The 23887-nt window shown below is 46.3% G+C and overlaps 1 protein-coding gene across 6 annotated transcripts in view; it reads left to right on the top strand.

Moving 5' to 3' along the window:
* The window catches only part of RNF216 (ring finger protein 216), a 146381-nt gene that overhangs the window by 42370 nt on the left and 80124 nt on the right, over positions 1-23887 (top strand). For all 6 annotated transcript variants that reach the window (XM_045048239.1, XM_045048238.1, XM_045048237.1 and 3 more), the window contains exons 8-13: positions 3226-3340; positions 7049-7188; positions 10658-10708; positions 11620-11757; positions 13129-13277; positions 13784-13862. In XM_045048239.1, coding sequence (XP_044904174.1) covers positions 3226-3340; positions 7049-7188; positions 10658-10708; positions 11620-11757; positions 13129-13277; positions 13784-13862 — 672 coding nt within the window. The remainder of the gene's footprint in view (positions 1-3225; positions 3341-7048; positions 7189-10657; positions 10709-11619; positions 11758-13128; positions 13278-13783; positions 13863-23887) is intronic.

Below are 23887 nucleotides of genomic sequence, written 5' to 3'. Positions count from 1 at the left end.
GCACCTAGACCCTGAGGACAGTGGCTTCTGTAGAACACAAATTAACTTCCTTCCAGAGAGCTTTCAGTCTATTTGAGAAGATTAAAAGGGGAAAAAAGATTAAAACAACGTGGTGTTATAAAAGAGTGAGTAAAGGTACACAAGAACACTAGGAAAGAAATGAGGGCGTCATTTGAACAAGATCTTAAGGGAAGGGTGTTTTCACTAGAGGAATCTTGAGTGCAGAGGCAAGAAAAAGTAACCACGGTGCCTTTGGGTATGTAGCTGTGAACTCTAGCAGTTCCTATAAGGAAAGGATTCTGATTTATAATTTTATTTGGTCTGTTTCACTAGACGTTTAGTTAATACTAAGACAAGTGTTGATTGATATAACTACTGAGGTAAGATTTCGGAGGCTCCTTAATTTGTTTTAAGATACAGTTTCCTGACAAGAACCAGTTTGGATTCTTTTCCTGCTAAGTAGAAATAGTATTTAACGCTTATTTATTTTTGAGACAGAGAGAGACAGAGCATGAACGGGGGAGGGTCAGAGAGAGAGGGAGACACAATCTGAAACAGGCTCCAGGCTCTGAGCAGTCAGCACAGAGCCCGACGCGGGGCTCGAACTCACGGACCGCGAGATCGTGACCTGAGCTGAAGTCGGACGCTTAACCGACTGAGCCACCCAGGCGCCCCAGTAGAAATAGTATTTAAATGGGAGAAAGGTAGTGATCCTATTTCACTTCTAGACAGGAGGGTGGTGCAGTTGCAAACCCAGCGGGCTGCCAGTTACAAGCTCTTAGTTCACATTCCGGTTTCATTAGTTGCTGACAAATGGCATCTACCCTTTGATCACCTCCTTTTTTTTTTAATTTTTTAATTTTTTTTTAACGTTTATTTATTTTTGAGACAGAGAGAAACAGAGCATGAACGGGGGAGGGTCAGACACAGAATCTGAAACAGGCTCCAGGCTCTGAGCTGTCAGCACAGAGCCCGACGCGGGGCTCGAACTCGGACCGCGAGATCATGACCTGAGCCGAAGTCGGCGGCTTAACCGACTGAGCCACCCAGGCGCCCCTGATCACCTCCTTTATAATATTCAGATTATTGTGCCTGCCCTGCCTTTTTTCCTGGGTTTTTGCAGATAGCCCTGGTTCAAGTATGGAGCATTTACTTCTAGGTAAAACTTGGTAGGAATTAGTGGTCTTGCCACACAAACTTGTGACTTTAAGTGTTGGTGGGGAACACCTCAGATAGTCAGAACTCCGAAAAGAGGAAACAGAGTAAGGGAGGACGTTGGTCGGGGAGATGGAAAGGCAGTAAGATTAGCTGTGCTGTTGGCCGGCTCTTGGTGGGTCTCCTTGAACCGCTCTGGGAGGACCAGGCAGTGTCAAAGAGAGGAAGGAGGTTTAGTCGTGCAACTGGCCTGAGTTCATACCCCAGTGTTAGTCAACTTGACTGGGCGCAGGTCCTTCGTCCGTAAGCCTCGCTTGCCTCTGCTGTGAAAGAACACCTCCCTCGGGGGTGCTGTGAGATGAGCCGTATCCATGCCGCACAAAGGGCTTAGCTCACAGCAGTGCGGAGGCGCACGGCCATTCCCTTCAGGTTCCCAGACCTCAGATTTTGAAAAGGAAGGGACGGAAGGTAGGTGAAGGTGAAAGGGTGACGCTCCCTCTATTGGAGCTGGAATGCTCGTTTTCTCTTGCTTTCACTTTACCGGAGGGCCAACCTAGCTGCTCCCCTCAGACATTCAGAATGTGACTTTTTAGCAACATTCCTGTAACACGTACACATCCCTGAACCTTTTACTGTTCACCAAATGAGTATGAAATGCAAACTCTGCAGGTAGCTGCAGATACAGCCTGGGCTCGGTAGCCATCCTTGTCCCCCAGATGCCCATAGTCCGTAGAGGGAATAACAGGAAGCAGAATCAGACAAATAAGTGTGTAATTACCGTTAGCAGCATTTCAAAAGAAAAATGTAAGGTGCTCGGAAAAAGTGTAACAGGAGGACCTAAGGTGGACCAAGAGGCTCCGGGAGGACCTCCCTGAGCAAGAGATATTAAGCACAAACTTTGAATGTTCTAGAAGTAGGAGTTCAGTGAGAGGGATTTGGGGGGATGTCCCTCCCTGGGATGAGGAATACTGTAAAAGAGCTAAGTGGAAGGGAAAGGATCATGAATTCCATCTGGAAAGTGTTGGGTTGCCAGCATGTTGAGTGAGGTCTGTGAGGCCTACAAGTACAAAGAATTCATCTGGATGCTTGAATGGCCAAAGGAAGTGGGTTGGTGGGCGTCATCAGCACATGCAGGGTGACCTCCCCGGCCTGGATGAAGTAGGCACAGGAAGAGAGCTGAGGCTGCCTGGAGGCCTCCCTGCATGTAGAGGCCAAGTGGAGGAGGATGGCGAGGAGGAGTGGGCAGAGAGGGCGCGGGACCCCGGGAGGGAAGAGCAGTCTGCGTCATCCGTGCTGCTGAGAGGCCTGGTGACACGGGGACTAAAATACGGGGTCTAGAGTTTGCCTCCTGTTACCAAGTAGGTAAGCTAGTTGAAAGATGGCCTTCGGTGCCCGATGGGAAGGGGTTGGAAGACGTCCAGGAGGTGAGGTGAGGAAACAGTGGACAGATGGCACCTTTGACAGGTTTGGGCTGGGGTGTGGTGGCTGGTACCTGAAAGGGGAAAGAGGCAAGGGGAGGAAGGATTTTTTTTTTAAGATGGCAAAGGCTCGAACACATTGAAGTATCGATTTGAAAGATATGAAAAAGAGAGAAGCTGAGGGTATGGAAGAAAAGGGATTATTACTGCTGGCCTAAGACTCGCGCCTTGCAGTGTGCTGTACGGGGAGAGGACTCAGGGGAAGCCGCGAGCAACATGGGGATGTTCGTGGAAAGTGGATGGGGAGTGTTGGCCAGAGGTAGACCATTTAGGGTATGCCTGTAGAGTGGAACTCGTCAGCCACCTGTTAGGTGACCTACCCTGGACGCAGTCGAGGACAGCTTGAACAGTTGGTGTTTCCTTATGTCGCCCTTTGTCAGTTAGCCTTTGCTTCTGCCCTTGTGGCAGTTTGTGAAAGAAGAGAAAATAATGAAATGCTCCCTATTCGTTTTGCTCCGGCCCGTTTCTGGTAAGCCATGCAGGGGAGATAGCTGAAACTGTGTGTCAGAGGAGGTTTGGGACTGCCTGGCTTGCTTTCGTGTATTCTTGTGTCCCATTTACAGCGGTAACCTTTCCCTTTCTCAATTTCTAGGCCTTTTCTGATGCCATTAAAAAATGGCAGGAGCTATCACCAGAAACCAGTGGAAAAAGAAAAAAGAGAAAAGAAATGAATCAGTATTCTTACATAGATTTCAAGTTTGAACAAGGTAACGGCCAACTTTGAGTTTTGCTCACAGCCCGTGTAGTGACTGTGCAGACCGTCTCCTTCCCACACAGCCCGTAAAGGCCAGTCGTGGCGTGGCCGCCCTGCCGGGCCAGCCCAGGGACCGACTGCATGGACTGCTTTGAGAGCACATCCATGTGTTTAGAAAGTGGCTGTGGTTGCCGCCCACCTTCTTTCTGCCTAGGGAACACCATGACCAGAACATTCTGTGCAGTGTCAGAGTTCACGTGTGAGAAAGTGTTTGGGGACACTCTCAAACTTGGGGGGTGGGGCCGGTCTTGAAGGTGTGACAAGAATTCACTTTATCTCTGGTGAAATTATCTAGACCAGAGATTGATTATCCGTGTGCCCGAGAAAGTGGCTTCTGCACGGGAAAAGCACACAGCTCCTGAACAGCCACTTGTTTGTTGGACATTCTGTTGTTGATGAAATAATTTCTGAAAGCTCTTCCAGAGGGGTCACTTCGGGTTGGACTTTACATCAGATCTGATCCAAGTAAACTTGTTGGATTTTACATCAGATGTGATCCGAGTCGTTTGTGTCCAATAAAAGAGCCCGCCATAAAATTTTCCTGTAGGTTATGTCAGAAATAGGATTATTTCCCTTTTGTTTTCTATTTGTCTTTCTCTCAAATCTGCACATAGTTAACGTAACTTGATTGCAGGTGTGACTAAATGGAAACTCTGGGAGGCAACCGGGGAGTTGGAAAGGGTTTGGGTTTCTGAGCTCTTGAGGAAACCCATAGACTCTGAGTTGTGAGGTCCCCAAGCTAGTCTGTGGTACATTGCTCTCCTGCCATGATGTTCTCACATGTTTGCCAAAGGCTAAGAAAGTGGGGACAGCGTGTAGGTGGTTCTTCGTTCAGCTAAGTTTATCCACGGTTTAGACTAGGCATCCCAAGTACATAGTCATTCCGTATTGGTTTCTAACTTTGAGTGGTAGAGGAAAGAAAGTGCCACTTTGCAAGATGGTCCACTCCCTTGTTGGTCAGCTGTATCTTTTACGGAGTTCTTTTATATCCGGTCAAAATGTTCCCGAAATTTCCTGCCATGGGTATAGTTCTTGTCTCTGAGAAGACTTGGAATCTGTCTGTTGCTGCTTCATCTTCCTGACTGCCCTTCTCTGTGTGTCTCCTCTGCTTGTCAGAAGCTCTTTGAAAGTCTGGGTGGACATACTCCACGTGAGTCTGCTGCGTGGAGACAACACACAGCATTGATATTTATGACTTACAGATACATTTAACCTTTCTTCATAGCAGCTTATAAGTACAGATAGTCTCAGAGTCCTCTATCTGTTCCAGGAATCTCATCGTCCACCTTTTCAGCCGTTTGCCATCCAAGCACTGCTATTTGGGTTGTACCTTGCTTGGCTCAAAGAGGAGACAGGATTCCCCCTCCACTGTTTATGGTTTGATCCGTTGATAACTACACAGTCTTCTCATGAAGATTTTGGGAGCATTTGGATGTAAACTGAGCATTAATAAAAAATACAACCTATCATCTCTTGCAAAGCTGACCGAGAAAATAAGACACAAATTGCCAATATTAGGAGTTAGCACCTTTTATGGAGGATATCGCTGTAAACCCTACAGATAGCCAAAGTGAATACTGTGAACAGCTTTGCACACAAAGATTTTACAAGTGAAATGGACCAGTTCCTCAAAAAACACAGACTACCAAGACTTACCCATGTTCAGATAGATCATTTGGATAGCCCTATAGCTATTAAGGAAACTAAATCCACTGTTTTCCATGTCTTCCAAAAAAGAAATCTCCAGCCTCAGTTGAATCCACTAGAAAATTCTTCCAAACTTTTTTAGAAGAATGAACATTAATTCTATACAGTATCTTCTAATAACAAAAGCAGACAAAGACAGTACAAAAACTAGACCAATATCTGTAAATAGACATGCAAAAATCGCTAATAAAATATTAGCAAATAGGACATAGCGATACACAAAAAAATTGTGTGCCGTGACCAAGTCGAGTATATTCCAGGGGTGCAAGGCTGGTTTAATATTTTGGAAAACAATCCATATAATCCACCATATCAACAGACTAAAGAAGAAAAATTACATCATATTAATTGGTGCAGAAAAGGTGTTTAATAATATTTCACACCTGCGTGTGATTAAAACTCAGAAAGGAATTTGAGAGGAGCTTCTTCAACTTGGTAACATCTGCAAGAAAACCTAAAGCTAATGTCCTGTTTAATGGTGAATCCTTGCCCCCTAAAATTGGGAACAGGGGAAGGATGTCTTCTATTTACTGCTATTCAGCATGTACTGGAAATTATAGCTAGTGGAGTAAAATAAACGCACAGATCAGAAAGGAAGAAATAAACTGCCCCTATAAGCAGATAACGTGATTGTCTACATAGGAAACTCCAAGGATACTACTAGAATTATTGAATAAGTTCAGTATCATTGCAGGGTACGAGGTCAACCGACAAAAACCAATTGTATGCCAGAATGAGTATGTGGAAATCAAAGTTTAAAATACAATGCTATTTATAATTATTCCCCCACACCTCCAAATTAAATATTTAGGTGTAAATCTAACAAAACACTTACAAGACCTGTGTGACAAAAACTACAGAACACTGAAGAAAGAAATCAGAGGAGAAAGAAGTCAATGGAGACGTGTATTGTGTTCATGGACAGGAAGACTCCACATAGGAAAGACGTAAATCCTCCCCAAATTGATATACAAGCTTAATGTAATTCCTGTCAAAATCCCAGCAAGACTTTCTGGTGGCTACAGGCAACCTTACCCTAAAATTTACAGGGAAAGGCAAGGTACTGGAATAGTTAATTTAATTGTTAAAAAGAATGAAGTGGGGGAGAGGTATCAGGAACCTGATGTAGAAAATATTGATAAAGCAAAAGATACTATGAAGAAGAGACTTTAGTGAAAGAATAGAAGGTTTGGGTGGAATAGACAGTTTTCTGGAAAATGTAAGTTCTGAAATCCACAAAAGTAAAAAACCTGAACAGATCAGTTACATGGTCTGACATCTGTCATTCTGTTGTTTTTTATTCTAAATGTTGCTTACCGTGAATGTAGGTACTACTATTTGAGCTGTTCTGTAGGAAGGTGTTCAAAGTAAAAAGTTCAAAAAGCGTTGATCAGATGCCTGGGCACCTGCCAGAATGGCTAAAATTACAGGCCGATGGCACAGGTGGTGAGGACGTGGTGTGACTGGAGCTCGCACGCATTGCCGGAGGAGGGAGAGTGTACCTTGCTTGGCACCACTGTTTGGAAAATTGGTGCTGTTTTCTGAAGCTGCAGACATGCAGCTCTATGATCCAGCACGTCCACTCCGTCACGTGTGCTCAGCTGAAGTGCAGACGTGTTCCTAACAACCCAAAACTATACACCCAACTGCCCTTGGTAGAATGGCTAATAAACTGGTATATTTGCACGGTGCAATACTGCTACGACAGGAGGGCCCTTCCAGTTGGAGCATAACAAGGGGGAAGAAAACATGGAAGTCAAAAAGTGCATGATACGTTAGGGAACGGTAAGGGGCCAAGTTTTCCCAGACGATAGAATGTGTTCTCGAGAGTCACAAACACACTGCCTGAGGGTGGGGGGGGGGGGGGGGACTGGGCCCCAGAAGACTGGGATGGCCGCCCTGTGTTCCTAGCAACAGTTGTCTGCATGATCTTGTGTGGTCACATATCTTCCAGGTGACATAAAAATAGAAAAGAGGATGTTCTTTCTGGAAAATAAGCGGCGACATTGTAGGTCCTATGACCGGCGTGCCCTTCTTCCAGCTGTGCAGCAAGAGCAGGAGTTCTATGAGCAGAAAATCAAGGAAATGGCAGAGGTAGGAGAGTGGATTTGGGGTGTGTTTCTGGGGTTCTGGTTTGCTCTTAGGGCTTAGTATAGAATGGTCCTTTAAGGGGTGCCTGGCTGGCTCAGTGGGAAGAGCATGCGACTCTTGATCTCATGAGTTCAAGCCCCACATTGTGGTATGCAGACTTAAAAATCTTTTTTTTGTTGTTTTTATTTGTTCAGGAGAGAGTGTGAGCTAGGGAGAAGGGCAGTGGGAGAGAGAGAGAGAGAGAGAGAGAGAGAGAGAGAGAGAGAGAGAGAGAGAATGCCAAACAAGCTCCACGCTCAGCATGGAGCCTGACACAGGGCTCAATCCCATGACCTTGGGACCATGATCTGAGTCAAAATCAAGAGTCAGACACTGAACCAACTGAGCCATCCAGGCGCCCCTACTTAAAAATGTTTAAAAAAAGTCTTTTAAGATTTGCATATTCTTTCAAACAGTTGGTTTGCATAAACTATAAAGCTTTAAAAAAACAACTGGGTTTTGTAATAATACTGAGTAAAGTTCACCACTTACAGATCAGATTTATGTGAAAGAATTTTAATTGGAGCTTGATAAACATACCTATTTCACCTCTCTTGGCCTCTAATGATGGAGAACAACCAGAGAGAGGTACCATTTAGCATTTCAGGTCTTCGAGTAAACTGTCAAGTGTGCAAGCCAACCAGAATATTTATGTATCGGGGGTTTTTTGCTCTGTATTTTCTGCATCGGTGGCTCTCAGATCCAGCGCGTGAACCTCTGGGCCCCCCAGGACTCTTCAGGAGGTCTGCAAGGTCAGATCTTTCACCCTCACGAGACATCCTTTGCCTGTTTCGTTCCGTTGACTTCGTACTGACAGAACAGTAGCAGCGCTGGCTCAGCATAAACCAAGTCGGTGGCACCAGACCGTGCTAGTAACCACTTTCTGCACCACTAGGCACTCACATTACAAAAGAACTCAGTGTTTCTCAACGTGCCTTTGAGGGGCACCCGGGTGGCTCATTCAGTTAAGCATCTGACTCGATCTCAGGGTTGTAAGTTCAAGCCTCGTGTTGGGCTCAGCGCTGGGCTTGGAGCCTTCTTTTAAGTGAATAATAAAATAATTTTTTTTTTATTAAAATGCCTTTGATGAAAGAGTAAGATTTACTTCTTTGATCACGTTACCTCTTGATGCTCTGTGTGACCCACCGGGAAGTTGGCACGGTGCCTCTGCCGCACACTGACCGGTCAGTGGGGTCTCAAGAGGTGCTGGTGCCTTCGAGTTGCAAGATGCCCAATCAGTCCCTCTTCCCCCACAAAACACTCTTTTTATTTGAAAAAATGCTGACAGAAAAACTTCTTATTCAGGAGTAGGGACGGGGCAGGTATTATCTCAAAAATGAAGTGATTGTGGCCAGTGATAAAATTCTAGTCCTCAAGCAGAAATTAGAATTTTTGATCCATCTGTCACAGTTACCTGTCATCTGTCACATTAACACCTGTTAGTGCACCTTGTGCTTTAATGGATCTTCCACACATGATGGTTTTGTCACGTAAAGCACTAATTTCATGCATTCCGTGGGTCTTGCAGATGCTGGCACATTTCATGGTACAGCATCAAAGCATGGCAGCCATCAATTTCTCGTCAGAACAGTGTTAAAAGGGGACCCCTGGGTGGCTTAGTCGGGCGTCCAGCACTTGATTTCGGTATAGGTCATGATCTCATGGTCTGGGGATCGAGCCGCATGTCAGGCTCTGTGCTGACTGCGGAGCCTGCTTGAAATTCTCTCTCTCTCTCTCTCTCTCTCTCTCTCTCTCTCTCTCTCTCTCTCTCTCTCTCTCTCCCCCCCTCTCCCTCTCCCTCTCCCTCCCTCCCCCCCCCCACTCCCTCTCCGTCTCCCTCTCCCCCCACCCCCCCCGCCCTTCGGGTCAGTGTCTCTGTCCTGGCCTCGGTCATTCTTGACAGCATCCCTCCTTTCTGGCACACAGGGTGACCCAGGTTCACCCTGCTTTGCCTGACCTGGACCTGGGATCACCAGTTTGTCTAACATACCTTGTTTTATTTTAGTGGGAATTCATACTGAGATTTCGGTTTCGAATTTAGTTTATAGGGTTTTTTTTTTTTTTACTCCACTTTCTGTTTGCATTTCTTTGCTAAAAATCTTGATTCTTTTTTTTTTAAGTTTATTTATTTTGAGAGAGTGCAAGCATATGAGTTGGGGAGGGGCAGAGAGAGGGAGAGAGAGAATCCCAAGCAGGCTCCGTGCCCCAAAACTCTTGATTTTTAATAATTTTATAATGACTTATTTTCTTCACTCTATACTATATACTTAACGTTTCTGAAATAACCAGCTCAATATTAATTGCCAACAACGGCACTAAATATAGTCTGAGATTTATTTATAATTTTTTGTCTGATTATGTCATTAAAAATATGAAATCAAAATATTACAAAGTCACTTGAAATAAGTCTATGTGGTTATGCCATTAACTTGATAAACAGCGGGGTTTTGATATGATAAATGATAAACAAGTTTGTAAGTTGTAAGGAGTTGGTTTTTTATTTGCTTTTATTTGATTTTATAAAATATTTTTAGTTCTGAAGTCAAAACTGTAAAACAAGGAACAGAGAGACCTACCTTCTGTCCTATCCCTTCTTCCCATGACCCCTGAGTCCCTCTATATGTAACCATTATTAATAGTTTTTAGTCTGTCTGTCCTTATTTTATGTAAAAGCAGATCTATTGGGAGGAGGTTGTTTTCTGTTGTTCTTGCTCTCTTACCTGGAAGGCAGCCCACTTTTCTGCCCCTTGCCTTTAAACTTAATAGTGCACCCTGCTGGTCACTCTTAGGCAAGCCAGAGATTCTCCTTTCCTTTTTAAAACCGCCTGGTGTGCAGTTTTCTGCATTACCCGTGTTGATTCGGTGATTCCTCTTGGTGGACGTTCAAGGTGTTTCCGTGGTAAAAACCCCCACGTGTACCTCATTTCCTCTTTCTGCCCCAGAGCGTCTTGGGGATACGTTCCTGGAAGTGCAGGTGATGAGTCAAAGGGTAATTGCTCACGTAACTTAGTCCTGTGGTGCTAGGTGTGCCCGTCGCGGTCACGTGAGCGGAGTGCCTGCGTCGCTCCAGCCATGCCGACAAAACACCCGGTCAGACTAGGTTGTGGCCCGTTCACATTACTGTTTGCTTGCGCTAGTCTTTGCTGTTCAGAAGTGTTATGTACACGGATTTTCCCTCATTCCTTCCACATTTTGAATCCGATGTAAGAAAGCTTCCCCCATATTTTCCAGTATTTGTTCGGTTTCCTTTTTTATATTTAGCTTTCTGGTGCATTTTAAATTTACTCTGAGGTAACTTTTTAAACCACTACACCGTGTAAGCGAAGAGATGATTTTTCATAATTGAGTCCTTTTGTGTTTATGAAAGTAAATGCTAAATGCTTGTGGCATCTTTCCTAAATTGTATCTGCACGTATTATTTTTTGTTCCCCAGCATGAAGACTTTCTGCTCGCCCTGCAGATGAATGAAGAACAGTATCAAAAGGTAGTTTGAAATCCCACGAATTCATTTTTTCTGGGTATTTACGTGACCTGTTTTCTTTACGACATTTCCCGGTGGCAGATTTTGGTTCCTGTATAACCTGTTGATGTACTGACTTTGTGGTTCAACCAACTTGCAGTCAGGTACTTGAACCATGGTTGGCACTCTTGATCTCAGACTGGGTCAGAATTGAAGCAGAGAGAATGACAGAATTGTTCGTCTTGAAAAACATTGCCTGGAATCCGTTAGGCTCTTAGAGGCAAATTTAGTTCTGGTGCCAAAGGGTTAGAAGAAAGCGCCATGTCTGACCTGAGTACCAGGTGACTTGTACGCTCTCTGCTGTCCTCACGTAGCGGCCTTTTCTAGCACGGAGGGAATGGACTGGTGACTGGCTCGATCTCTACCATTAGCGAGAGGAGCAAGTTCACGGTCCTCACGGTGCCGGAGGTTGCTGCACTAGCTAGTTTCAGGGGCCGCTGCACATAGAGCTGGGGCTCAGATGCAGCCCCTCACACTCCTGCCTTCTTACAAGAGAGCAAAACCTACTTTTTGAAGCTTTTCGCAATAATGTCCTTCATGCCACTTTCCCCTGACTCGTGTAATCATGTCAGCGTCGGAGAATAGGTGTGCTCGCTCTACTGGCAACATGGGATTCCTGATACGGTAACTTTGTACAAAGGATGCCTCCAAAGAATAAAAACCCATGACGGTTCTCCCTGTCTCCGGTTATAGATTACTATTTGTATTAGCATCTCGGGCTAGACTTAGGGAGGAAAGAACAATTCATCATTGTTTGATGGCGTCTGAAGGTTGCTTTTTACCTCAGAACGTGTTTGGGGATGGGGGACCGTGGCCCATAGCTGCCCGTCTGCTTCCGCGCGGGGCGTCTCACGAGTGTCTCTGACGGCCCGCAGGACGGCCAGCTGATCGAGTGCCGCTGCTGCTACGGGGAGTTTCCGTTTGAGGAGCTGACGCAGTGTGCGGACGCGCACTTGTTCTGCAAAGAGTGTCTCATCAGATACGCCCAAGAGGCCGTCTTCGGATCTGGGAAGGTGAGAACATGGGACATGTCCACGCGTGCGAGGTGTTCACAGAGGATGCGACACACTTACCAGTGCACATGCCTCGTGGAATGGCCCTTTGGGGGGTGAGACAGGCTGGCGTGTGTGGGATTCCTAGGCGGTCCCTGCTTGCAGCGATGGTGTCGTAAGCGAGTGGCGTCACTCTCCGTGCCCGGTGTCCCCCTGTGCCTGCTCCAGGAGCACCTCCTTCACTCATCTTCATTTTCATAACAAAAAGCCTGAACTCAGAGGTCTTTGCAGCTATGTGAATATATGAGAGTGTGTTGTTGGGGGTTTTTTTAATAAAATTTTTGAAGAATTTGATAGTTGCATTAAAATGAATAACTGTTGGGCTCCTGGCTGGTTCAGTCTGATGAATATGTGACTCTAGATCTTGGGCTCGTGAGTTTGAGCCCCACATCGGGTGTAGAGATTACTTAAAAATAGGTAAGTAGGCTTGGAAAAAAAAATGAACAACTGTACAAGATCATATTTCTCTGTCCAGAGTTGGTGTCTCTTGACGTTAGCATAACACGGTGTGGGAAGGAGTTTTGTCTTAATAAATACCTAAAACCCAAAATTTTGTGAATGCCTAACCAATAATCAAACCACTCAGCCTCAGTTATTCTAAAGTTGCTCGTACTTGAGTCAAGAACTGAGTAACGGGGGCAGAGCGGCGTGGCAGGCAGAATGATGGCCTCCCCAGAGACGTCCATGTCCTCATCCCAGAGCCTGTGGAATGTTACCTCCGTGGCACAGGGGAACTAAGGTTGCTAGTCTGGTGGCCTTGAAATGGGAGACTACCCTGCGTTATCCAGGCGGGCCCAGTGTAATCACAGGAGTCCTTAAAAATGGATGCGAGAGCAGAAGAGGACGTGGCGTGACGTGGGAAGGACTCGGTGAGCTGCTGGTGGCTTTGAAGACAACGTCCAGGGCCCTCGGGTGCAGCTGTCCCGGAGGCCATTGTCCTTTCTCCTGGAAGAGTTCTACTCTGTACTCTCGTCAGTCCCTTGTACCACTCACCTCCGCCTCCCATGTGGTCTCAACCTCCAACCTTTTCAGGGCCTGTGGAGGGAATCCGTTCGCTTCTCACAAATCTCTCCTTTTCAGACACTGTGCCGCGTCCTTCCTCGTCACTCTCCATGTCCCTGTGGTTTGGACTGTGACGGGCCCTCTGGTGCCGCCAGAGATGGACTTTGTAGGGTTTATTCATGCTTTCCTTATTTTGAGTGTGATCTCCTTCTTATCCACTATTTATTTGCTTCCCGTTGAGGAATACGTTGAACCACTGAGGCTTTTGTGTTTCTGAAAACTTGGTTGAGTTTTCTTTTCTTTCTTTGTCTCCTGACCTTCCACTTGTAGTCAGAGCTCAGCTGCATGGAGGGCAGTTGCACGTGTTCATTCCCAGCCAGCGAACTGGAGAAGGTGCTTCCCCAGACCGTCCTGTATAAGTACTACGAGCGGAAAGCGGAAGAAGAAGTGGCCGCCGCTTACGCCGATGAGCTTGTCAGGTGAGTCCTCTGAGTGGAGCTTGTCATCTGTGATCTCAGTCCCCGTTAGGAAGACGGCCTACCCACTGGCATAGACGACGAAACCTCTGTAACAAAGCTGGATCTTCCAGGTCTTCTGGCAGTTTTCTCCTGAGCAGTAACAATAAGGGAAGATCTGCCCTTCATGTTTGTAACCACATTCCTTGGCACCTCTCGTCGCTTGGTTTAGAGGACCGTCATTACGCATTGGGTTGGGGGGCTGGGGGAGAGATGACATAGGTGTGAGGCGTTCTCACAAAGGTAGAAGGTCTGTGTTTACGGAGTGGTTTACACTGAGGCAGGACTCAGAGTGGCGCCTGCATTTCTGATAAGAGCCAGCATGATGGAGAGCCTCAGTCCCTGTTTTAATTAAAAGTCAGGAGATACAGCTGTCCAGCCGAAAACCCCATCTTCGTGGGAACGGTCACAGGGAGCCAAGTCAGGCTTCCATATCCTGAGCAATATTCCTTCTGCCGTTTTGATCGTAGGTGCCCCTCCTGTAGCTTTCCGGCCCTGTTGGACAGCGACGTGAAGAGGTTCAGCTGTCCCAATCCTCGCTGCCGAAAGGTAGGGAGGCACATGTTTTTCCGTATTCATATTTGAATTATGGTATTGTGGACAACACTAATGGCCCAGATAGTGGCTGGTTGCATGCTGACCTGTGAGCAGCATTTGTGTGCTCTGCTTTTCATGAAAGCAAATGAAGATCACCACTTGTGAATCATGCTTGACTTGGTTACAGAGAAACGGGCCACATGTGGAATCCTGTCACAAAGCTCTGGAACCCTGCTGTATACCTTTTCCTAGGAGGGCAGATAGCTTCACGTCAAACGTGAAGGGTTTCTAGTTTCTTCTACTGGGCCAGCATTTTTCTTGATTGCTCTTTTCACTACCCTGCTGTGCTCAAATACTTCCCCTGTGTGCACACATATGCGTGTACACACACACATTCTCTCTCTCCCTCTCCCTCTCTCTTCCCCTCCCTCCCTGTGGTTTTCGAAGTCCAAGTGACACTTCTTTGATTAAAGGACTGGGCATCATGGCATCCTCTCTGTCGCATCTGATTATTCACTGTTCTCAGGAGAACTGATTGTGTCGGGTGACACCGAAGCCATCTAAGCACCTCGTGGCAGAAAATGTTTCTTCTTTTTAACTAGGCTCCTCTGTTAACTAAAAGCGTTTTAAAATGTGTCAACTATTGGGGCGCCTGGGTGGCTCAGTCGGTTAAACATCCGGCTTCGGCTCAGGTCATGATCTCGCAGTTTGTGGGTTCGAGCCCCACGTTGGGCTCTGTGCTAACAGTTCAGACCCTGGAGCCTGCTTCAGATGTTGTGTCTCCTCCTCTTCTGTGCCCCTCCCACGCTCATGTTCTGTCTCTCAATAATAAATAAACGTTAAAATTTTTAAAAATAAAATAAAAATTTAAATGTGTTAACTGTTTACAAGCCACTTAGAGCTTTTGATAAATATGGGCAGCAACCTAGACAAGTATTTTTAAACCATTTTTCTAAAATAGCACGACCAGAGGGGCACCTGGGCGGCTCAGAGAAGCGTCCACCCAGGTCTTTTTCTCAGGGTTGTGAGTTCAGGCCCTGCACTGGGCTCTGCATTGGGCTCTGCACTGGGCATGGAGCCTACTTTCAAAAAGAAAATAGCATGACAAGAGTTGAACATTATAATATCTCTGCCTTATGGGAGAGGGGAGAAATGAAAGTAGTCATTGGAAAAGGAGGAAGAAACTAAACTAATGGACGAAACTTTATTCCCTTTGTTTTCAGCATTCACATTTCTGTGTAAAATCTGAATGCGTTCTTAGAACTGATGTGTCCATGTAATAATTTATCCCCACTGCAGGCTGTTGCTCTAACAGTTGTCCCAATAGTCTCCGGCTTTTGGAACTAAGCGTAGTACCTGTCTGCCCTGTGTGCTTCCCATGCACCCAGCACCAGAATGCCTGGGGAGGCCCCAGTAGCCAAGGGAAGGAAAGGTAGGGGTGTGGGGGGAAGTGAAGATGTTGGAATATTCTAGGTCTGAGGAACAGTAGCATACTGAAGGCTTACAGACTAGGTGGGGTCAGGCCATGCAGGCCTGGAGCACCAGTAAGAGAGGGGGGACAAAGGGACAGGTAACAGGGAGGTCTCTCTGGCTGTTGTGTAGTCCAGGTGAAAGATGCACATCACTGCCACCAACTGTGGAGTCTCCATGAATTGCCTAAGGTGGAGCTGGGAACTGCACTTCCTGATAGAATTCCAAATTAGACCCTGCCAATAAAAGTGTTCATACACAATTTGGAAGACTGAAGGTACAGCTATTATTCTCCAAAGACAGTTACGCTCATGTGTCTGACAGTGTCCTGTGAGTGTCTTGAGAACATCCAACCTGAGATGTGAGTGAAAGTCTCCCAGTGGCTTTTAAGATCTGAAGCAGAGGGGCGTCTGGGTGGCTCAGTCAGTTAAGCTTCCGGCTCCCGATCTCAGCTCAAGTGTCAATCTCAGGGTCATGAGTTCAAGCCCCATGTTGGACTCCACACTAGGCATGAAGCCTACTCTTAAAGGATCTGATGCAGAAACATCAAATATTCCGCTTCCTTTCTGTGGAAGGGATATACGTGCCCTGTTGAACTTGGAGGTGGTCCTGTAACTTCTTTTGGTCAATGAAATGTCAGTCTGGATGAAGTCAGTCACTTGCAGGAAAAGTGGTCAAAACATGATTTGGGGTAATGTCAAGAAGATGGCACAGTCAGCAGCCTCAGACCCTCCCCCTCCCCGCTCCCCCCCCCCCCGCCCCCGAAACGCTGATCAGCAGTACACAGACCAGTTCCCTTTGGGAGAAACTTAGAAACCAGTTAAGAGGTTCCCTCATTCCAAACAGTACAAAGCCAGCTGTATTAAAGCCTATGGGAACATTCATGGAACTCTGTTGCCAGAGCCACTCCCACCTGCACATCCAGGAAACCCCTAAATCCTAGCTTCCCCCCTGGAGGGGGGAAAGGAAAGACTGGAGCATATATCTGGCATCCAGACTTCTTGGGCAGCTACCCAAGGGGCTGGCTTCTGTCTTTCCTGAATCTAAGCACTGACAGGAAGGGGCACCAGGTTGGAGGCTGCTGCGAACAGAGGCAACGTTTTATTTACTTACTACATTTTATTTATTTATTTACTTTTTAAGTTTTTCAGTGTTTTGTTTTTGAGAGAGAGAGACAGGGCATGAACAGGGGAGGGACAGAGAGGGAGGGAGACACAGAATTCTAAGGAGGCTTCGGGATGTCAGCACAGACTCCGAACTCACAAACCATGAGATCGTGACCTGAGCCGAAGTTGGATGCTTCATCAGCTGAGCCACCCAAGCACCCTAATTTTATTTTTTTTTAATTTAAGTAGCTCTGTGCCCAACATAGGGCTTGAAGTCACGACCCCTAGATCAAGAATTGCATGCTCTACCGAATGAACCACCCAGGCACCCCCAAAAGCAGTATTTTAAACTAGTATACGCTCCTGTACCTTTGCCCTCCCCCTCAACTTAGTGTGGAAAGAACTAGAGAAAAACTCCCAACTTCTGGCTTCTCCCCGGGAATAGGGAAAGAGTTGGAACGTGTGTCCAGTCTTCCGGCTTTTGGGAGTACTGTCTACAGGACTGGTTGTTGTCTCGCCAGACTCAGAGCACTGACGGGATCCTGCATGATCTAGATGCCTGGATGCTTCTGAGAACACAGGAGAGCCGAGAGGCTGGCTACCACCCCAGAGGACCCACAGTTCACACAGATGGAGGCAGAGGCTGATACAGCTTGACAGCTTCTCCCTCAGGGAAAGGAAGAGTGGAGCATGTACCCAGTTTCTAGCTTCTTGGGGAAGGAGGTTTTTTAAGGGACTAGTTTCTTTCTTGCCGAGCTCAGCATTGATGAGACCCACCGTACTCTAGATGCCCAGGAACCGCGGAGAACGAGAAGGAGCTGGACAGTTTACACCAGCTCCAGAGAACCTGCAGTACCATAGACAGACACCAGAGGGAGAAAGAAATTGCAGGCTCATGAATAAGGAAACTGCAAAACTTCTCAAATTGGGAATTCACACTTAATTCCAGAGAAGACATATCCTCAGTAACAGCTCCCAGAATCTCTAGCTAGGCTGATTGGTGAAGGTCTTTCCCTGCACAAAGCCATTGTGTAAAGACTGGGAGAGGTGACTGTTGCTTAAAATGTGTAGATCCTACCACACAGTAACAAGGCACAAGAAAAACATGGTCCAACCAAAGGGACAAAGTAGATCTCCAGAAAGGACCCTGTAGAAAGGAAGGTATGAGAATTACATGACAAACAATTCAAAATAATCATAAAGCTGTTAAACAAGCTCAGGAAAATGATATGTGAACAAAATGGGAGTATCAACAAAGAGAAAATATAGAGAAGAATCCCAACAAAATTTGGAGCTGAAGAGTATAGTAACTGACGGACAATTTCACTACAGGGATTCAGTATCCAATTTGACTAAACAGAAGAAAGAATTAGTGAACTCAAAGACAAGTCATTTGAAATTACTAAGAAGAGCAAAAAGAAAAAAAATGAACAAGGAAAGCTTAAGAGACAAATGCGAGGGACACCATCAAGTGAAACAGTGTATATCTTATAAGAGTTTCAGAAGGAGAAGGGAGAAAAAGACAGAAAGCTTATTTGAAAAAATAATGGCCAGGGGGTGCCTCGGTGGCTCAGTTGGCTAAGGGCCTAACTTTGGCTCAGGTCATGATCTCGTGGTTTGTGAGTTCGAGCCCCGCTTCAGGCTCTGTGCTGACAGCTCAGAGCCTGGAGTCTGCTTTGGATTCTGTGTCTCCCTCTCTCTCTCTCTCCTTCCCCCACTCCTGCTTTGTCTCTATCTCTCTCTCAAAAATAAACGTTAAAAAATTGTTTAAACATGAACAAAGGACTCGAATAGACAGTTTTTCGGGGCGCCTGGGTGGCGCAGTGGGTTAGGCGTCCGACTTCAGCTCAGGTCACGATCTCGCGGTCCGTGAGTTCGAGTCCCGTGTCGGGCCCTGTGCTGATGGCTCAGAGCCTGGAGCCTGTTTCCGATTCTGTGTCTCCCTCTCTCTCTGCCCCTCCCCCGTTCATGCTCTGTCTCTCTCTGTCCCAAAAATAAAAAAAAAAAAAAACGTTAAAAAAAAAAAAAAGTTTTTCAAAGAAGACATACAAATGGCCAACAGGTGACAGGGCGCCTGGGTGGTGCAGTCGGTTAAGCGTCCGACTTCAGCCAGGTCACGATCTCGCGGTCCGTGAGTTTGAGCCCCGCGTCAGGCTCTGGGCTGATGGCTCGGAGCCTGGAGCCTGTTTCCGATGCTGTCTCTCTCTCTCTCTCTGCCCCTCCCCCGTTCATGCTATGTTTCTCTCTGTCCCAAAAATAAATAAAAAAAACGTTGAAAAAAAAATTAAAAAAAAAAAAACAAATGGCCAACAGGTGTATGAAAAGGTGCTCAACATAACTAATCATCAGGGTAATGCAAATCAAAACCCCAGTGAGATCACTTCACATCTACTGGGATGCACACTCTCACAAAAAGGAAAAAGAAAATGACAAGTGTTGACAAAGATGTGCAGAAATGTAAACCATTGTGCGTTGTTAATGGGCGTGTAAAACAGTACATCCCTGTGGAAAACAGCATGGGGTGTCCTCAGAAAATTAAAAATAGGGGCGCCTGGCTTGCTCAGTTGATGAAGCATGTGACTCTTGATCATGAGGTAGTAAGTTTGAGCCTCGTGTGTGGAGATTACTTAATAAAGTCTTTACAAAATTAAAAATAAAGCTACCATATAATCTAGGAATCCTACTGCTGAGTATTTGTCCTAAAAAATTAGAAACAGGATCTTGAAGAGATATTTGTACTCCTGTTTATTGCATTATTGTTCACGGTAGCCAAGATACGGAAACAACCTAAATGTCCATCCATGGATGAATGGCTAAAGGAGATATCTATCCATACAATGGAATGTTATTCAGGTTTTTTAGAAAAAACAAGTCCTGGGGTGCCTGGGTGGCTCAGTCAGTTGAGCATCCAGCTCTTGATTTCGGCTCAGGTCATGATCTCAGAGTTGTGAGATCAAGCCTCACGGGGCTCTGCATCGGGCTCCCCACTGAGTGTGGAGCCTTCTCAAGATTCCTTCCCTCCCTCCCTCCCTTTGCTCCTCAAGTGCACATGAGCTCTGTCTCCAAAAAACAAAGAAATCCTGTCATGCTACAATATGAGTGAACCTTGAAGATATTATACTAGTGAGACAAGCCCATCACAAAAGGACAAATACTGTAGGATTCCACCTACTGGAGGTGTAGTCCCTTGCAGAAGCGGAAAGTAGATTGGTGGCTCCAGAGGCGGGGGGGGGGGGGGGGGGGGGATAGGAAGCTGCCGTGCGGTGGGTATAAAATTTCAGTCACGCAAGATGCACACGTTCTAGAGGCCTGCTATGCAACAGTGCACACGCAGTTAGCGATACTGTACTGTACACTGTAAGATTTGTTAATAGGATTTCACTTGTTTGGTTTTTTTAAACACAATAGAGATCTAATGGTTTGTTGTCTCTTTTCCTTCTGCCAAGATGGACGTGTAGAAATAAGTGTCTCTCTTGAGCTACCGGAGTTTGAATTTATTCCCACCAGCATGACTTAACACGTCCGGACCAATACAGATCATGACTATGAGTATGGAGACTATGAGTATGGGGAAAAAGAACAGATTTGAAAGATAATGGCGAGATAGGATTAGAAGAAGATATTCTGACTGTGGGGGTAGGGAGAAGTCCAGATGACTCACTTCTCTGGTTTAGGCCACTAAGTGGGTGATGATGCTATTCACACACAATTGAAAATAGAAGAGAAAGAGATTCCAGGAGAGAAGGTTAATTCTGTTTTGGGAAGGCGGAGTTTTGAGGATGGGGAGATTGAGTATGTGCATGTTTTGCTAATGCCTGGCACGTGGTAGGTGCTCGGGAATTACTTGCAAAGTGCTAGAGTCGGGAACATGAGGTGAGAGCTAAGCTAGAGGAAAATTTGGGGAGTCAGGAGTAAGAAGCATTGAAAGGAGGGAGCCCCGGGACAGGGAACGCAGCTGGGAATACAGCAGGCCTGCGGTGGGGCATTTAGGAAGTAGGTGACCGAGTTAGGAAATGTTGCTAGCATTTGATTTAGGATCTCTTCAGATGCATAGGTGAGTTTGGGGAAATTATTATCTTTAAAGTGGTGAGTCCTGCTAACTTCAAAGTAGGTATTTCCATTTATGCAGATCTTTTCACGTCCCTTGGTAATGTTTTCCAGTAAAGAAAGTGCATCAGAAGGCAGGCGTTATCAATTACAGTGTCCTTCAGCAGAACTTGACCCACCCCTGCAGGTGATAGCATGCGCCTTCGCCTTACAGACGCGCTCTCTGCCACTGGGGTGAGGTCTGCAGAGGTTGGCCCACCATGGAAAATAAAGTGAAAACTGTCTCTTGGGAACCTGCACCCAGGAGAGCTTACCAATCTGACCAACCTGGTCCGTTCTTATCAAGCGCTATGGAGAGTCACCACTAGGTGGCACTGATACTCCACGAGGAAGGGTTTTCTCTGGAGCATTTCAAAAGTATGTCAGTCAGCAAGACACTGTCTCCTAAACAGAATTGACAGTATTCTTTTGGGCTTAGTACCAAAGCAAATCAGTATGTGCATTCAGAATGTAACCTCAAAGATGTCAGTGTTTTTAGAACATACGCTTTGACCTTTAGACTTACACAAATTATCTTTATGATGTTTCTTTTCAACTAGGTGGCTAAACAAACCGTTCATCCTTGAAGGTTGCTAATGTTTAAGAAATGAGCCACAAACTGATTCTGGCCCACATGAGACTAAGGGCATCTGCTTCCTCGTTGCGGCATCTTTGCCAGTAATCTAAACTCCGGTTAGATTTCCAGGAACTTGTCATTCTGAGATGAGGCGTTTATATTAATGCATTATCTAGACGGGGGCTTGAATGCCTGGACTCATTCCTCCAAAATCCCTGAAGAGAATGAGATCCTGTATCTTTGATGAAATGGAGAGAGAGTCTTTGTCTCATTGATATGATGGAATGCTTTTGTCCAGGCCCTTAGCGCCCTGTGTGTTTTCAGATAAAGGATTCATCAGTTTGTTTTCAGCATGCTGCTTTTAGGAATGAATTGGATGTTTGGTGTGGGACTGCTGAGTGTTAGATAAAAGGAGATTTCAAAGCGATGCTCCTGGAATATTTATTCCCTGTTGAGTCCTTCTGTACCTTCCCAGAACCATAGATTTGTTCCATAAATTCAGAGGTTTGTAGGTAGAACTTTCCAGAATGGTAGCCAGGGCCACAAGATGGAGGTTTGAGAATATTCAGGAAGTAAGTGGTCAAGAAGGGAGACCTATCAGGCCATGAGACTTCAGTCCACAGAACTGTGAAGGACACCTGGTTTGGTGTCCCTTAGTGAGGCTAAGAGGGTGAGTGTGGCTGTGCAAACACTCGTCTGTTCCCAGTGTCACATGTCTTTGTTTCCCTGTCTCTTTCTTGCTTTCTTTTCCTATGTCTCTCATCTCTCTTCCCTACACATCTTTTTCTACCCTTTCTAGGCCCTGTCCTATCCTTTGTAGCTTTCAGTGTTATTGATTGACTCTGTAGCAGTGAAATCCAACCAAAATTCACATCTGCAGTGAGCCAGTTTGTTGCTAAAAAACAGGCATCTGCAGCCGCCTACAGTAGCTGAATGGCTGCGTGAAGAGCATGTCAATGAGCCTGGCCCAGCTGTCAGTGCCAGGGCGGCTCCAGCTGTGACAGTGGACGGTTGGCACTTATTAGCAGCACTATAATTTGAGCCCCAGCCAGTCAGCTGACTCCTGTGCTGAGCACAGGCATTTACATTTATCTAGATGTGAATGAAGCTTGATCCTCTTGTTCCCACTACTAGGGAGGATCTTTATTCAGGAAGTTATGTTGACAAGAACCGAATGTTTGGGTAACAAAAGGATTTTTTAAGTTCCAGAGTGAGGGCTCATTCACTGGCGTGGAAGTCCATGTTGCATGATGCGAGTCCACACAGGGAGTGGGGTGGGGTGGGAATTCCCTCTCGGGGGAGGTGGCCTGCCCCTGCTCGCAAGGTGAGTCACTTCCTTCCGAGGGTTCTCGCTGAATAGCTTAAGACCTCGGGCTGCAGTGGTGCGCAGGCATGCTGGGTAGGTGCCTCACAGGACTCCCGGCATTCCCCACAGCTGCCCTACCAAGCGGCCACGGAGGTGTGGAGTCGGGTGACAATATCACCCAGTGGCAAGAACCCAGAGGGAGGCCTCCCCACCTCAGACACGATCCCAGAGGGGATCCCAGGCGGCATCCGTGTCAGCCGCCCTCCCGTCAAGCACGGAGCAGAGCTGGCATCATGGCAGTGAGGTTTCAGGATTTAATCCTATGGAACTTAATATTTTTGTCATTTTCCACTTTTTAAAGTTCCTCATAGCAAACAGCATAGTGAATCTGTTCGTCATAGGCTGTTTGATCCTTGAAAAATTTTGGTTGATAATTACACTTCATTATTTGATATCTTAACACATCTAACAACGATTAGAGAGTTTGGTTCTTTCAGTGGGTGTGCGTGCGTGTTTGTGTGTTCCCGAGAAGAATAAAAACACAGAAGGTAAATATTGCTTACCTCTTTCCTCCCCTGCCTTCCCAGTAAAAGTCCTGTAAATGCCGTATCTGCTGTTGTTTGCAGCACTTACTTGAAAGGGAGGTAGATTTCTATCTGAGAGGAGGAAAGGTAATGATATGTACATGTATATTTACATACACATGGGCTAAATGAAAAGGCCAGTATGAATAAAACATTTGTTTTTGTTTCCCCTTAGCCCCACAGGAGTAGTTTTTACTCCTACAGTTCATCCTTTTTATCCCTTGATCATGGGCACCGAATGGTGAAAACAGCAGCTTCTCCCCCTTGGCCTTAGAGGAGGCCGGTAAGTGGGCACGGGCAGCGCTGCAATGGCTGCCCCTCGGGAGGGCTGGCGCGACCCTCACACTCCTCCCCTGAAGCGCCAGGCTTGACTGCAGCCCCTCCCTCAGGTAGTGGAGTGCATTTCAGAGCCCAGCGGTCCAGACAGGCCGAAGTGTCCATGTGGACTTGGTATTTGCCTGTCTCCTTGACCTGCGGGAGGTGGGCATGGGCATTACTATGTCTTGCTCCCAGAGAACATTCCAATGCTTCTTTTCTCGCCCATTGAAACTGCTCTAGGTGGTTAAAATGTTGCCATCTTCTAGGAGGCCAGTCACACAGCTTCTTGTTCCCGGGCTTTGTGTTCCTCCTCTGTCAGCATAGCTTGGAACAGGCGCTTTTGCTGGGCTTTATTACTAAGCTCTCTGTTTGGAGATTCTTTCGGAAACAGTTATATGAGAGGCATTCGTTGATATGCTGCTCTGGACCCAGCACTGTGCTGGGTGTGGTGAGGCCGTAGACCCCGAGGTGCCCGTGGCTGTCGCCTGCACTGTGGCTCAGGAGACAGTCTGGCGCGGTGGTTAAGACCAGGGATTTTGATGTTAAATCGGCTCATGCTTTCATTCCAACTCTTCCACTTCTTGACTTTG

The sequence above is a fragment of the Felis catus genome, chromosome E3 (assembly GCF_018350175.1).
Source record: "Felis catus isolate Fca126 chromosome E3, F.catus_Fca126_mat1.0, whole genome shotgun sequence".
NCBI lineage: Eukaryota > Metazoa > Chordata > Mammalia > Carnivora > Felidae > Felis > Felis catus.
Note: the sequence above shows the minus strand (reverse complement) of the source record. Positions and strands in the feature narration are given on the sequence as shown.